General features: G+C 50.6%; 1 protein-coding gene across 1 annotated transcript in view; it reads left to right on the top strand.

Moving 5' to 3' along the window:
- Nucleotides 1-12,972, top strand: part of FAM13B (family with sequence similarity 13 member B) — a 333,002-nt gene that overhangs the window by 147,275 nt on the left and 172,755 nt on the right. Inside the window, exon 9 of the mRNA XM_078664100.1 lies at nucleotides 4,664-4,775. Coding sequence (XP_078520226.1) covers nucleotides 4,664-4,775 — 112 coding nt within the window. The remainder of the gene's footprint in view (nucleotides 1-4,663; nucleotides 4,776-12,972) is intronic.

The following is a 12,972-nucleotide window of genomic DNA, read 5'->3' as shown; positions in this document are numbered from 1 at the left end:
TTGGCATCACTGAAAGGAGGAACGCGTGACTTAGAATCTCAGCCTTCAGCCAGAAGTGCAAACAATTCACCATTCAATGGAGAACAGTTGTTTGGAACGGTGGTTGATGAAAAGCGAAATCAACTAAAGGACAACGAAACCCCAAGATCCATGGGGGCTGTGCAGTTCAGAGGCATGCGTAGAGGTGCACCATCAAGAAGACCGGCGGGGAGAGGGACACGCCAACCTACTGCCTCACATCAAGGGTACCAGCAGACATACCAAGCTGGAAACCAGGGCACACAACAGGGACAGCAGCAAAGCTGGCCATATCAAGGAAGAGGATCCTTTCGAGGGCGTCCCCGTAGCAGAGGTCAGCCACAAAGAGGTGGACAACAAACCCTACCAAGTGACTGCACTCACAAGGAGGTACAATCCCAAACCGCAGCAGTCAGAGTACACACCGAAAAGAAGCCGTTCCCAAAACAAGAGAACTAGTTTACAGTTCCTCCAACATAGCACTCCAGTTGGAGGCAGACTAGGAGAGAGAAATAACCAGAGACAAGTGATTTTAAACATAATACAGTACAGTTACTGTATAGAGTTAACAAGACAACCTCAATATAGGAGGCCAAAGCAAAGGACACATTCAAAGAAGAATTATCTCACCTACTCGGAGGTGAAAGAACTGCAGGAAAAACATGCAATAGGACACGTTCCACACTGGGAAAAGAACAACAATGTATATTCAACCTGCTTCCTAATTCCAAAAGTGGATGGAACATTACAGCCAATATTGGACCTAAGTTTTCTAAACAAGTTTATAAAAACTTAAAGATTCAAGATGACTACAGTACAAGAGGTGCCACCTCAGTGCAAAAGGGAGGTTTGTTTTGAACAAACACTATTCGTTCAAAGTGCTCGCTTTCGGTCTACAATCGGCACCAAGGGTGTTCACAAAGTGCCTGGCAGCAGTAGCAGCACATCTCCGAAGGCCGGGGATTCATGTTTACCCCTACTTAGACGACTGGTTAGTAAGAGCAAACACATACACCCTATGCAAACAGCACATACAACATGTGATTGACACTAGTACAGCAGGGTTGCTCCATACACGGGAAAAGTCATAAATAGAACCAGAACTCATAAAGGTGTTCCTAGGCGCAGAGATAGTGTGTTTGGGAAAGCATTCCCGAGTGAGAAAAGGAGATCAGCCCTATTGAAGGGGACTCGCCTGCACCAGAAGCGGCATCATCTGACCGTGAGGGCAGTGGGGGAATGTGAGAAGTTGGCCTGATGTGCAGTGTTCACTATTCTAGTGATCACTATATATCAGTCCAAACAACCCTTATTGATGATTGGTTGTAAGTCAACCTTATAGACCAGCTATCCTAGTAGCATGGATACGAGCAGTCTAAGGCTAAGACTCTAGAGGGCGTGTTAAGCCAGCTGTTTTACCATCACATTACCCCTTGAACACCCAGTGAAAGGACACCACACAAGTTGTTATGAAAATAAACAGGGTATTTATTTATAACAAGACTACCCTGAACTCTTTATGAGTCAGGGAGCTAAGCACACAACAAAACTCTTATAAAAATACTTAAGTTAGCACAGTATATACAAATGCCCGAGGGGCACGGGAAACCATATACTCAAAAAGTGGAATGCGAAATTACTAGCAGGTAAGTACAGTACTAATAGGCTTTGGAATCGCTAGGACTTGACTATAGAATCGTTAGATTACTTCTAGGAGACCTAGGGGACTCGGGTGCAGAGTGTGCACTCTCACGCGGGATGCGGGACAAAGTCTATGATAGCTAGTAAAGTTAAAGTTAGTGTTCACGGGCGAACCCGACCTGGTAGGAAGAAAACGACAGTGGATCCTGACCCTTGGATAGTGAGGCTATGCTGGGGCACCGAAATGCCGAAGTTACCTAGCCCAGGGGCTGCAGCTGCATATGTCTCAAAAGACGTCGGGAATCCTCGTAGACGAACCAGGAGCCTGGAAGAAAGATGCTGGCAGGCGACCAGTGAAGAGAGTTCGAGTTGATCCAAGCCTGGATCTTGAAGATGGATGACACCTGAAAGCAGAGGGGACCAAGTTCGTGACTACTAGCCAGTAGTCAGGTGGCACCAGGAGGGCACCGGATGGTAGTCACCTCGGCTAGGTGAGTGGGCGACGCTGGGCTCTGCAGATCTCACGGACCAGGAGGCGTTGTCGGCGACCAGGATAGAGGGGCGAGCTGTCCCACGATGGATGAAGCTGTCGGCGTCGAAGAACCCAGGATTGGGCAACAAAGCCTTGGCTAGTTCAAGCCCACGCGGTGGACTCAAAATGGCGTCTTGAGTGGACCAGGAGGGTCCGGGGTGCTCCTCTTCTGGAAGGGAGCAAGAGCCAGTCTGGAGCAACCAGACCAGCAGCAGTGATGTCGGGCGTCGTTCAGAAGGCCACAAGCCAGCGGGCTAGTAGCCAAACAACGCGGTGAGCAGCAAAAAGCAGAAGGGCCCCACGCCGATCGTGGAGATGCTGGGGGGCTGCTCTTCGGTGCTGGAGCTGCTCAGGGTTGGGGCTTCTCGGACCCCAAAGCACTCGCCAGGAGATTACTCGGCGGGCTTGCTGTGAAGAAGTCGTGCAGTCTTGGCAATAGTCGGTCCCTTGAGGTCTCGTCGCACTCACGGTTCTCAGCTTGGCTGTAGAGGTGAGTAGAGGTCGGAGGGGCCAGGGAAGCCGGGTCTTGTCGAGCTGGGCAGTCGGATTCCGGAGGAAGGACTTGCAGCAGACCGCAGTGTTCTTAGGATGGTGCCTGCGGATGCAGGGTGACTACTCCTTAGTCACAAGGGAGAATCTTGAAGAAGAAATCTTGAAGTCCTTTCGCAGAAAGTCGTGTCTTGATTCCAAAGATGATCTAATTTGGAAGGGGGCCAGTTCCTACCTTTATCTGGGAAAAGGGGGCCGGCACGCGACTAAGTCCTGCCCTATGGGTGGGACCAGGAGGGGGGTGGTTACACCCCTCTCCTTTGGCGGGCTTCCCCAGGCCAGGGGCTGGAGTGCCCCTGGAACTGGTTTCAGCCGGCCTATGCACAGTGAGCACCGGGGTGCCACTTGCAGTCACCTTCCTCTGTAGCCCTGCCTACCTAGAATACACAAAACCCTGTCTGGGACGGTGCTGGCACCGCCCCTGGCAGGAAACCCTTTGTCCTTGCCTCCTGCGCTGGGAGGACTCCCAGCAGCAGGAGGGCAGACTTGTGTCTCGGTGGCAGCATCCATTTTGTGGATGCGAAGGCTGTCTGACTTTAACCGGGGTTACAGGTTACATACATGTCGTGTCCCTCTAGAAGGGTGGAATGCTAACCCCGTCGCCAGAATTGGCGAGGGGTTAGTATTTCAATTCGTATGACACCTTACTCGACATGTTTTGATAAAGCGATACCAGAGTTGGCATATAACCGCGAGGATTATAATGCACTTAAGAGTATATGGTATGCGATATCATGGAAACGGCTAAGGGATGGATCCCGAAAGCCGCAGACAGGCTCAGCTCATGCCAGAGCACTTATCTCACACGATTCCAAGCACTCTGCCTTCAGGATTGTCAAGGCCTGCCATAGGAGTGACTGATAGGAGACCTGTGTGTCCATTTTTAGGGTTAGATATAGGTATACTATATCTAAAGCAGAGGGTGAGTACACCACCTTGCCCCAGCTGTCAAGCAGCCAGTTGTGTCAGATTTGGATGGCCAGCCAGGGGTGGCATAATACATGCTGCAGCCCCTGGTAGGCCCTGGGTACACCTATGCCCTGGGTACCTAAGGTACACTGTACAGGGACTGATAAGGTGACTCGGTATCCAATTAGATATGTACCTAAGGTACATGGAATCCATTTTACAGAGAGAGCAGTAGGCCTGGGGTCCTGAATAGCAGGGCCCCAGGTCAACTAAGTAAGAAAACCAGCAAAACACCAGGCAAAAAGTTGGGGGCAACCATAGTCAGGGATCTACCTTCCTACAGGGAACTACTAGGAATGATGGCCTCCTGCATTCATTTAGGTCCCAATATTCGTCTGCACATGAGACCGTTCCAAGAATGGCTACGGACGTGGTCACAGGCTACAGGGGGTTGGGAGGATCTAGTGGTCGTCAGAGTTCATCAAGAGATGGCGTGGTGGAACAAAGCAAACATAGCACAAGGGAGACCTTTCACATATCCGAGGCGGCCAGAGAGAGCGCAGAACACTCACGCTCCAAGAGCACACCAGGCCATCGGAAAACCAACAGCACCCTTGCGCATTGACACAGCTCACCCCTAATAAAGAGTGCAACTCATGATGGCTGCAGCAGAAAAAATTAAAAAGAAACATCTAAAGATTCACCCAGTCATTTACTAACAATTAATTACTTCCTAGAAATAAAAAGCAGGTTGAAGGGGAAATTAATCATATAAGAAAAATATTGGGCTGTGGTATCATTCTCTCATGTTGACTGTTCAGTAATTAATAATTTATGTTAATCAAGGCAGATTATTTTGTTTCAAACCCCTCATAATGTGTATAATCCGAGAAGCATTTGAGAGCTTGTGTTTTGTACGATGCACACGGGGAAAGTCGCCCTCCTACTCTTGCTGTCAGTATCCGTCAGCTGAAGTTCGCTTTGTTGGTGATGTTTGTTGATTTTGGTTTCTAGGGAGGCGTTGGCGGGAGGTGTCTACACTGGGCAGGACAGCGCTCGGAGGGTGACGCGCAGTGAAGGTGTAAAGGAGGAACCAGAGGAGCCCGAGAACAGGAGACCACAACTGGTGAGAGCCTAACTGCATCATTTCATGGTCCTTTCACACCCTGAGCGTCTTGTCACCTGGGAAGGGCCCAATTTAGGAAATAATTGTACGTTTTGTCTGTGTTCATATTGCATGGATTTGAAGTGGACTTTTCTGTCATTTTCCTCCTGGTGTGCGTCCTTTCCAGAGGGTTGAATCCTGCAGCATGTCCTACCCCATCCCGTCGACTGCCCCGAGTTGTCCTTCCCCTCCCATTGGATTCTGTCCTGGGGTATGTCTTCCCCCTCCATGCCTGCACACCCCCCCCCCCCCTCTGCTAGATTCTGTCCTGATGGGTCACCACCCCCTCAGTGGATCCTGTCCTGAAGTGTGAGCTTCCTGTCTGCTCTCCTTTAAAGATTGTCCTTAGGGTCCAACCCCCCCATTTTTTTTTGGGAGGGGGGTGGCAACTTGCGCTCCCTGTTGGGGTCTCTTGCCCTAGAGAATTCTCTCCTGCTCTAGAGGGAGATAATTGTGAGAAAGTGACATCTTTCTTGCATGGTATTCCCCCAATTTTTGCTGAATTGCTGATGTTCTTTCACTGAGTGTGCCCTGGGCTCCTGCCAATCAGGTGCCCAGGGCCTGTGTTCCTTCCCTAAAACTGCATTAAAAATAAAACCCAATTGGCATCTCTGGCCACATGTCAGCCCCTGGTAAACTGTACCACAGGGCATTGTGACCAGAGAAGGCCCCTAAGGGCTGCAGCACTTATTGTGCCACCCTTAGGGGCCCTGTACCCTGACACAGACACACTGCCTTTGCAGGCTGCGTGACTTGGTACAAGACTAAACAGAGAGTAGATATGGCACACATCCCTGTGTGCCATGCCCACAAACCCACTGCCCTGGCATACCTCAGTCACCACTCTAGCTGGGTGCCCTATGCCAGTGGTGTGGGCACAGGTGCATGAGCCCTGTGCCCCTACAGTACCCAGGGCCATTCCTGGGCACTGTAAGTGCAGTGATGCCATTAAGAGTATATGGTACTGGGAGGTTGTCATTACGAACACCACAGCACCATAAAAGGCTACACTGAAGACTGATAACTTTGATATCAAACTTCTCAGCACATTAAACCCACACTGATGCCAGTGTGGGATTTAATGTAAAATGCACTACAGAGGGCATCTTAGAGATGCCCCCTGAAACCTAAACTACAATCCACGTCTTGTCTGAGAGGCTGCCTAGGCTGCCACACAGCTGACCTGTGTAGGAAGGTAGATCCCTGACTATGGTTGCCCCCAACTTTTTGCCTGGTGTTTTGCTGGTTTTCTGACTTAGTTGACCTGGGGCCCTGCTATTCAGGACCCCAGGCCTACTGCTCTCTCTGTAAAATGGATTCCATGTACCCTAGGTACATATCTAATTGGATACTGAGTCACCTTATCAGTCCCTGTACAGAGTACCTTAGGTACCCAGGGCATAGGTGTACCCAGGGCCTACCAGGGGCTGCAGCATGTATTATGCCACCCCTGGCTGGCCATCCAAATCTGACACAACTGGCTGCACGACAGTTGGGGCACGATGGTGTAGTTACCCTTTGCTTTAGATATAGTATACCTATACCTAACCCTAAAATGGACACCTATATTCCTATCAGTCACTCCTATGGCAGGCCTTGACAATCCTGAAGGCAGAGTGCGTGGAATAAGGTGAAATGGTGCTCTGGCATGAGCTGAGCCCGTTTGCAGCTTGCGGAACCAAGTCCTAATAGCTGTTCCATGATAACGCATACCATATACTCTTAAGTGCATTATAATCCTCGCGGTTATATGCCAACTCTGGTATCGTTTTATCAAAACATGTCGAGTAAGGTGTCATACGAATTGGAATACTAACCCCTCGCCAATTCTGGCGACGGGGTTAGCATTCCACCCTTCTAGAGGGACACGACATGTATGTAACCTGTAACCCCGGTTAAAGTCAGACATAGCCTCAGCTCCACAAGATGGATGCTGCCACTGAGACACAAGTCTGCCCTCCTGCTGCTGGGAGTCCTCCCAGCACAGGAGGCAAGGACAAAGGGTTTCCTGCCAGGGGCGGTGCCAGCACCGTCCCAGACAGGATTTTGTGTATCCTAGGTAGGCAGGGCTTTAGAGGAAGGTGACTGCAAGTGGCACCCCGGTGCTCACTGTGCATAGGCCGGCTTGAACCAGTTCCAGGGACACTCCAGCCCCTGATCTGGGGAAAGCCCGCCAAAGGAGAGGGGTGTAACCACCCCCCTCCTAGTCCCACCCATAGGGCAGGACTTAGTCGCGTGCCAGCCCCCTTTTGCAGGATAAAGGTAGGAGCAGGCCCCCTTCCAAATTAGATCATCTTTGAATCCTGAACCAACTTTCCACGAAAGGAACTCAAGACTCTTCTCAAGATTTCTCCCTTGTGGCTAAGGAGTAGTCACTCCAAGCATCGCGGTCTGCTGTAAGTCCCCTCACCGGATCAAGACTGCCCAGCACGACGAGAACCGGCTTCCCTGGCACCTCTGACCTCTACCTGCATCATCAGCCCAGCTGTGATTCGTAGGTGTGACGAGAACTCGAGGGACCGGCCATCTTCCAAGACTGCACGACGCTTGACCAGCACGACTCCCGAATGACCCTCGACCGAGTGCTTTGGGGTAAGAGAAGCCCCAACCCTGAGCAGCTCCAGCACCGAAGTTCAGCCCCCCTGCATCCACGAGATCTGCGTGGGGCCCTTCTGCTCTTTGCTGCTCACCGCGTTGTCCAGGTCGCTTGCCCGTTGGCTAGTGACCCTCTGACGACGAATTTCGACGACAAACACCGCTGGTCTGGTTGCTCCAGACTGGCACTTGCTCCCCTCCAAAAGAGGAGCACCCTGGACCCTCCTGGTCCACTCCAGACGCCATTTTAAGTCCACCGCGTGGGCTTGCATTTGCCAAGACTTGTTTCCCCAATCCTGGGTCCAGCGACGTCGACAGCAGATATCTTCGTGGGACAGCTCGCACCTCCATCCTGGTCGCCGACAACGCCTCCTGGTCCGAGAGACTGCAGAGCCCAGCAGCGCCCACTCACCTGGCTGAGGTGACTTCGCCCGGTGCCACTCTGGTGCCCACCTAAATCACTGGCTAGTGATTCAGAACTTGGTCCCCTCTGCTTTCAGGTCTTCTTCTTCCCTGATCCAGGCTTGGATCACCACTAACTTTCTTCACTGGCCGCCTGCCAGCAACTTCTTCCTTCAGGCTCCTGGTTCATCAACGAAGAAACCCGATGACATTTGAACCCTATGCAGCCGCAGCCCCTGGGCTAGGTAAACCGAGTACTCCGGTGCTTCAGCATAGTCCAACACTCTAAGTGTTCGGATCCACTTTCGTTTTTGACCTACCTAGTCGGGTTCGCCCGAAAACACTAACTTTGCTTTTACTAGCCTCCATAGACTTTTTCCCGCCTTACGCGTGAGAGTTCCCACTCTGCACACGACGTCCCTAGGCCTCCTGCTTGTAATCTAAAGGTTCAGTAGTCCAGTCCTAGCGATTCTAAAGCCTATGAGAATAGTTACTTACCTGCTAGTAATTCGCATTCCACTTGTATAGTATATGGTTTTTCGTGCCCCTCGGGCATTTGTGTAAATTGTGCGACTTTAAGTATTTCTCTAAGAGTTTTGTTGTGTGCTTAGCTCCCTGACTCATAAAGAGCCAGGGTAGTCTTGTTATAAATAAATATATGTTTATTTTTGATAACAACTTGTGTGGTGTCCTTTCACTTGGTGTTCAAGGGGTAAATGTGATGGTAAAACAGCTGGCTTAACACGCCCTCTAGAGTTTAGCCTGAAGACTGCTCGTGTCCATGCTACTAGGATAGCTGGTCTATCAGGTTGACTTACAACCAAACATCAATAAGGGTTGTTTGGACTGATACATAGTGATCACTAGAATAGTGAGCACTGCATATCAGGCCAACTTCTCACACAACCTGTTGCTGGACCCCTGGGTGGAGAGCCATCCTCCCCCCCCCCCCCCCCCCCCGCTCTCCTGGGCCTGCAACAACGCACATCCTGGGGTGAGGTGCTAGGTCTCCTCCCCCAGGATGGGCAGGGGAAGCTTCAAAGGCATGCCGCCTTTGTGAGCTTCTCCAGGCCACTTGCTGTACCCAGCGACTGACCCCCACCGGTTATGACCCCCACTCTGGCGGGAAACCCTAAGTGAGGAAAGGGGGTGTGCCAGCCTGTGCCAACTCCACCCCTGAGGTTGGAGAGGCGAGGTGAAGCACAAGTCCGGGCTCCGGCCATCTTGAGAATGGGGAGCCCTGCCCAATCAGAGATAGGCTCCTGCCCCCTCCCACAGGAGAGGAGCAGGATAGGGGGTGTACTCACCCCATTACAGGGACACATTGGTCCCAGCCCTTCCCCTACCTGTAACGCCCCTAATTTTAGTATTTAGGGGCACCCTGAACCTTCCTTCCTCAGATCCCGATTTGAAAACAAGAAAGAAGATCATGAAGACCTGCCGTGCAGCTGCTAACAAAAGGACAACACCAACTGACTTGGCCCCAGCCCTACAGGCCTGTTGATCCTTGAACCTGCTCCTGCTAAATCCCGGCGTCTCCTGCAGACAGCAACCTCAAACCCGGAGGACCTGCCTGCCTTGAACCTCTTTAAGACTGGGACTCCCACGAGCAGTGGCTCTGCTCAAACAGCAATACCCCTGGTGCCAGTCAGGAACCGCAAATCCAGCCCACACTGCACCCGCCGAGCCCGGCCTGTGCCCGAGTGGACAAAGAGCCTGAGGATGTCCCCCCGGAGATTGTGACCTGAAATCCAGTGCCCAAAGACCCTCTCAACGACCCAGACGACGCCTGCAGACTTTGAACCAGGGACCCCTCCAACCGCAACTAGCAGAGGGTAAGATTTCCCGAAGTAAAAAGACACCCCTGCACCCCCCGGCCCCCTGTGCCCAACTCCTGGGTGCCTACCTATCCTCCAAGATCCCAACTTACCCCTCGAAGTGTTGATCGCTCCTGCAGAGTCTCCGTCCCTGAGCCTGCAGCCTGTTCACCTTCAAAGATCTCCATTGACTAACATTGAGCACCCGACGGCTCAAAAGCACCCTGCACCCAGCTGGCAGAGTGCCCCTGGGAGTGCAACCTTTGTCCTATTCTACTTCCCCATTTGCCCTGAGCAAGTGACCAGGAGCCCAGCTCCCACAGACGCGTGGCCTGCTTGCCAGCCGCCACCAACCGAAGACCCCCTGCCTCTCATTGGATAACATTGGGCCTACCTACCTTTGCACCCGGCTGCCCCTGTGCCGCTGAGGGTGCAGCAACTGTACCTTTCCGACCCTGGGAGACCCCCGAGTCTATGCCCAGAACCTTAACTTCACCAGTCGAGTACTCACCTGAAAAGCGATGACTCCCTTTCCTTCCATAGGCTAACATTGACTAGTTTCACTTGGAAATTCTTCTGTGTGTGGAGTTTTGAAACTTTAAAATATTCACCTAAAATCAGCCGAACATCGAATTCTGATTTACTCACCTGTTATCAGGAGAGAACCCCGTGCTGCATCTTTCAGCCCAGCACTGACCCTGACAAGTAATTGTAACCGTAGTTACCAGTAACTTGTATTTCCTTCTCTAGGAGCCCATTGTCTGGGTTTCACCAGAAAAGTTTCTAAGTGTTGATTTTCACAAATTACAAATATTCCTCAAAAATCGCCTATGTGACTTAAACGCATTCTTTCAACAGTTCACAGGAGCTGCATCCGTGCTGGGTCCAGGATCCACCACTGAGTAAGAAAGTAAAGATAACACCACTTACCTGCCAAGTGTATTTCCTCCCATAGGATAACATTGGGGATTCTATGTGAAAAAGTTTCCAAGTGTCAACTTTTAAAATCCAATAATATTCCTTAAAAATCACTACTGTAACCAACACGCTTTTACTCAACTATTTACAGCTCATGTCCCAGGACTGAATCTAGGACCCAGTCCTGTGGTTAGAAAAGTAATCCATAAAGTAACTAATTGCATTTAACTAGAAACTCACATTGAGCTCAATGTTGCATTGTTTGAAATTGAGTTGCCCATTGCACCAATTGCCTATTACCAAAGTATATAAACTAAAGTAACTCATTCTGAGAAAGTATATGTTGATACCTATTGTTGGTTCTAAAGTAAAACTATATATTTTCTGATACAAAACAATTGGCCTAGAGTTCAGTTCTTGAGTGTGTGAGACCTTTTGCTGACTGAGTGTGTACAACAAATGCTTTACACAGTCCTCTGCCTTTCTGCTCGACCAAGCTACCCCTTTGGAGAGTAAGGTTACATCTAACTTTAGCCTCTGCCAAACCTCTGGGGACTGTGGGCTCTATACACACTATACCTTACTTTGGTCCAGTATATACAGAGCTACTTTCTTACAATAGTGTACGAAGCTGGCTCTGTATATACGATGCCAAAATAAGGTATAGTGTGCACGGAGTCCAGGGGATCCCCACAGGTATAGCAGAGGTTACATTAGGCCTCTAACAGCTCTTTGTGGTCGTGTGAGCGAGCAGTGAGGCTTATCCAGAGGGTGGGTGAAGCATTTATTGTATTCACTCAATCAAGGATGATGGCACACACTCGCAGAGCAGACCTTAGGTATGTATAAAAAGATGTGTATTTTATTTCAAGAACCAAGCAGGACTTAGCACAGGTAAGAGAAATATACTCTCAAATGCAAGACTTTACGAGGGAATGCAGTTGAATTTGCAATCATTCCAGGTTTGTATTTGATTTTAGAACAGTTTAAAATACATAGATTACTTTGGAATAGTTTGTTTACTTTTGGATTACATTGACCACTCGGCATGATATGCCTGGATATCACTCGGTGGATCCTTCAACACAAAGATATGTAAGACACGTTTTGATTTAAAGAGTTACTTTTCTTCCATACAAAATACAGGTCAACACAGATGTTTTTATGAACAAACTTGTAACATTGGTTCCTATGGGAAAAGTAATGTTAACAGTTTAGAGATAAGTACTTGACCTTGGTCCGAACCCTTCGGGGTTCGGACCAAGGTTCACCAAGGTCCAGTTAGCCACTCAAATTGCACCACCAGTGGCACTGGGGTGGCCGGGTCCGGAGTGCAGGGGCCCAATGTTACCAGTGGGTCTAAGGGGTCTGTGGTCAGGGGCTGCTTACGAGCAGGCCACTCGGGTGTGGGAGCAGAGCTCCTGGGGTTGGGCTCAGCACTGCAGAGGCAAAGAATCTGCATAGGAGCTGCACCATCAGCAGCACAGAAGCTGCTGGATGCAGAATGCCAAGAAGACGTTGTGGTTTACAATAGAGATCTCTGGTTAAGGAAAGGCTGCAGGCTCTGTCAGGAGGCGACCACCAGCAGGAGAGGTAAGCTGGGTTCTTGGGGGATGCCTGGACTGTCGGTTGGGCCACCCGAGACTGTGAGGCATCGGATGCAGGGCTCTTTTGGCATTGGAATCTTCTTACGGTAGGGTGGGCCTTCAAGTTGAGGCTTCATGTGTCTGCTTGAAGCTCAAGGTAGTACAAAAGGGGGTGGTGATGGACAGACATGGCTTTATGCAAATCAGTCTGACCCTGTGCCTCATGGGAACAGTCCAGCCCGAACTGCCAAGCCATGTCTTCCATGGACCGGAAACAAGCTTCCGAGGACTGGTTTCTGGCATGCCAGCCGTCTTCTGCCCGGCTTGCTTGAATCCAGTGGCAAAGTGAGCAAGGGACTCAGGTCTGAGCATAGCTTAAGAACGGTGATGGATTAGACCCAGATCTTTTGACTGGCTGTGAGTGTTTGATTGGCTCAGATGCTCCGTCCATCACCATCCCCTTTTGTACCGCTTTTGGCCGCCATAAGTTGGCAGGGTATGCTCAGGCGTGAGTCCCTTGCTCACTTTGCCACTGGATTCAAGCAAACCGGGCTGAAGACGGCTGGAATGCCAGAAACCGGTCCTCGGAAGCTTGTTTCCGGTCCAGGGAAGGCATGGCTTGGCAGTTCGGACTGGACTGTTCCCATGAGGCACAGGGTCAGACTGATTTGCATATAGCCATGTCTGAACTGGGGTGGCAGAGTGGGCTAAAGAACGGCGATGGATTAGAACCAGATCTTTTGACTGGGTGTGAGTGTTTGATTGGGTCAGATGCTCCGTCCATCACCACCCCCTTTTGTACCGTGAAGCTCAAGGTAGGCTGGGGATCACCAGATCCCT

Source organism: Lissotriton helveticus, chromosome 10 (genome assembly GCF_964261635.1).
Source record: "Lissotriton helveticus chromosome 10, aLisHel1.1, whole genome shotgun sequence".
NCBI lineage: Eukaryota > Metazoa > Chordata > Amphibia > Caudata > Salamandridae > Lissotriton > Lissotriton helveticus.
Note: the sequence above shows the minus strand (reverse complement) of the source record. Positions and strands in the feature narration are given on the sequence as shown.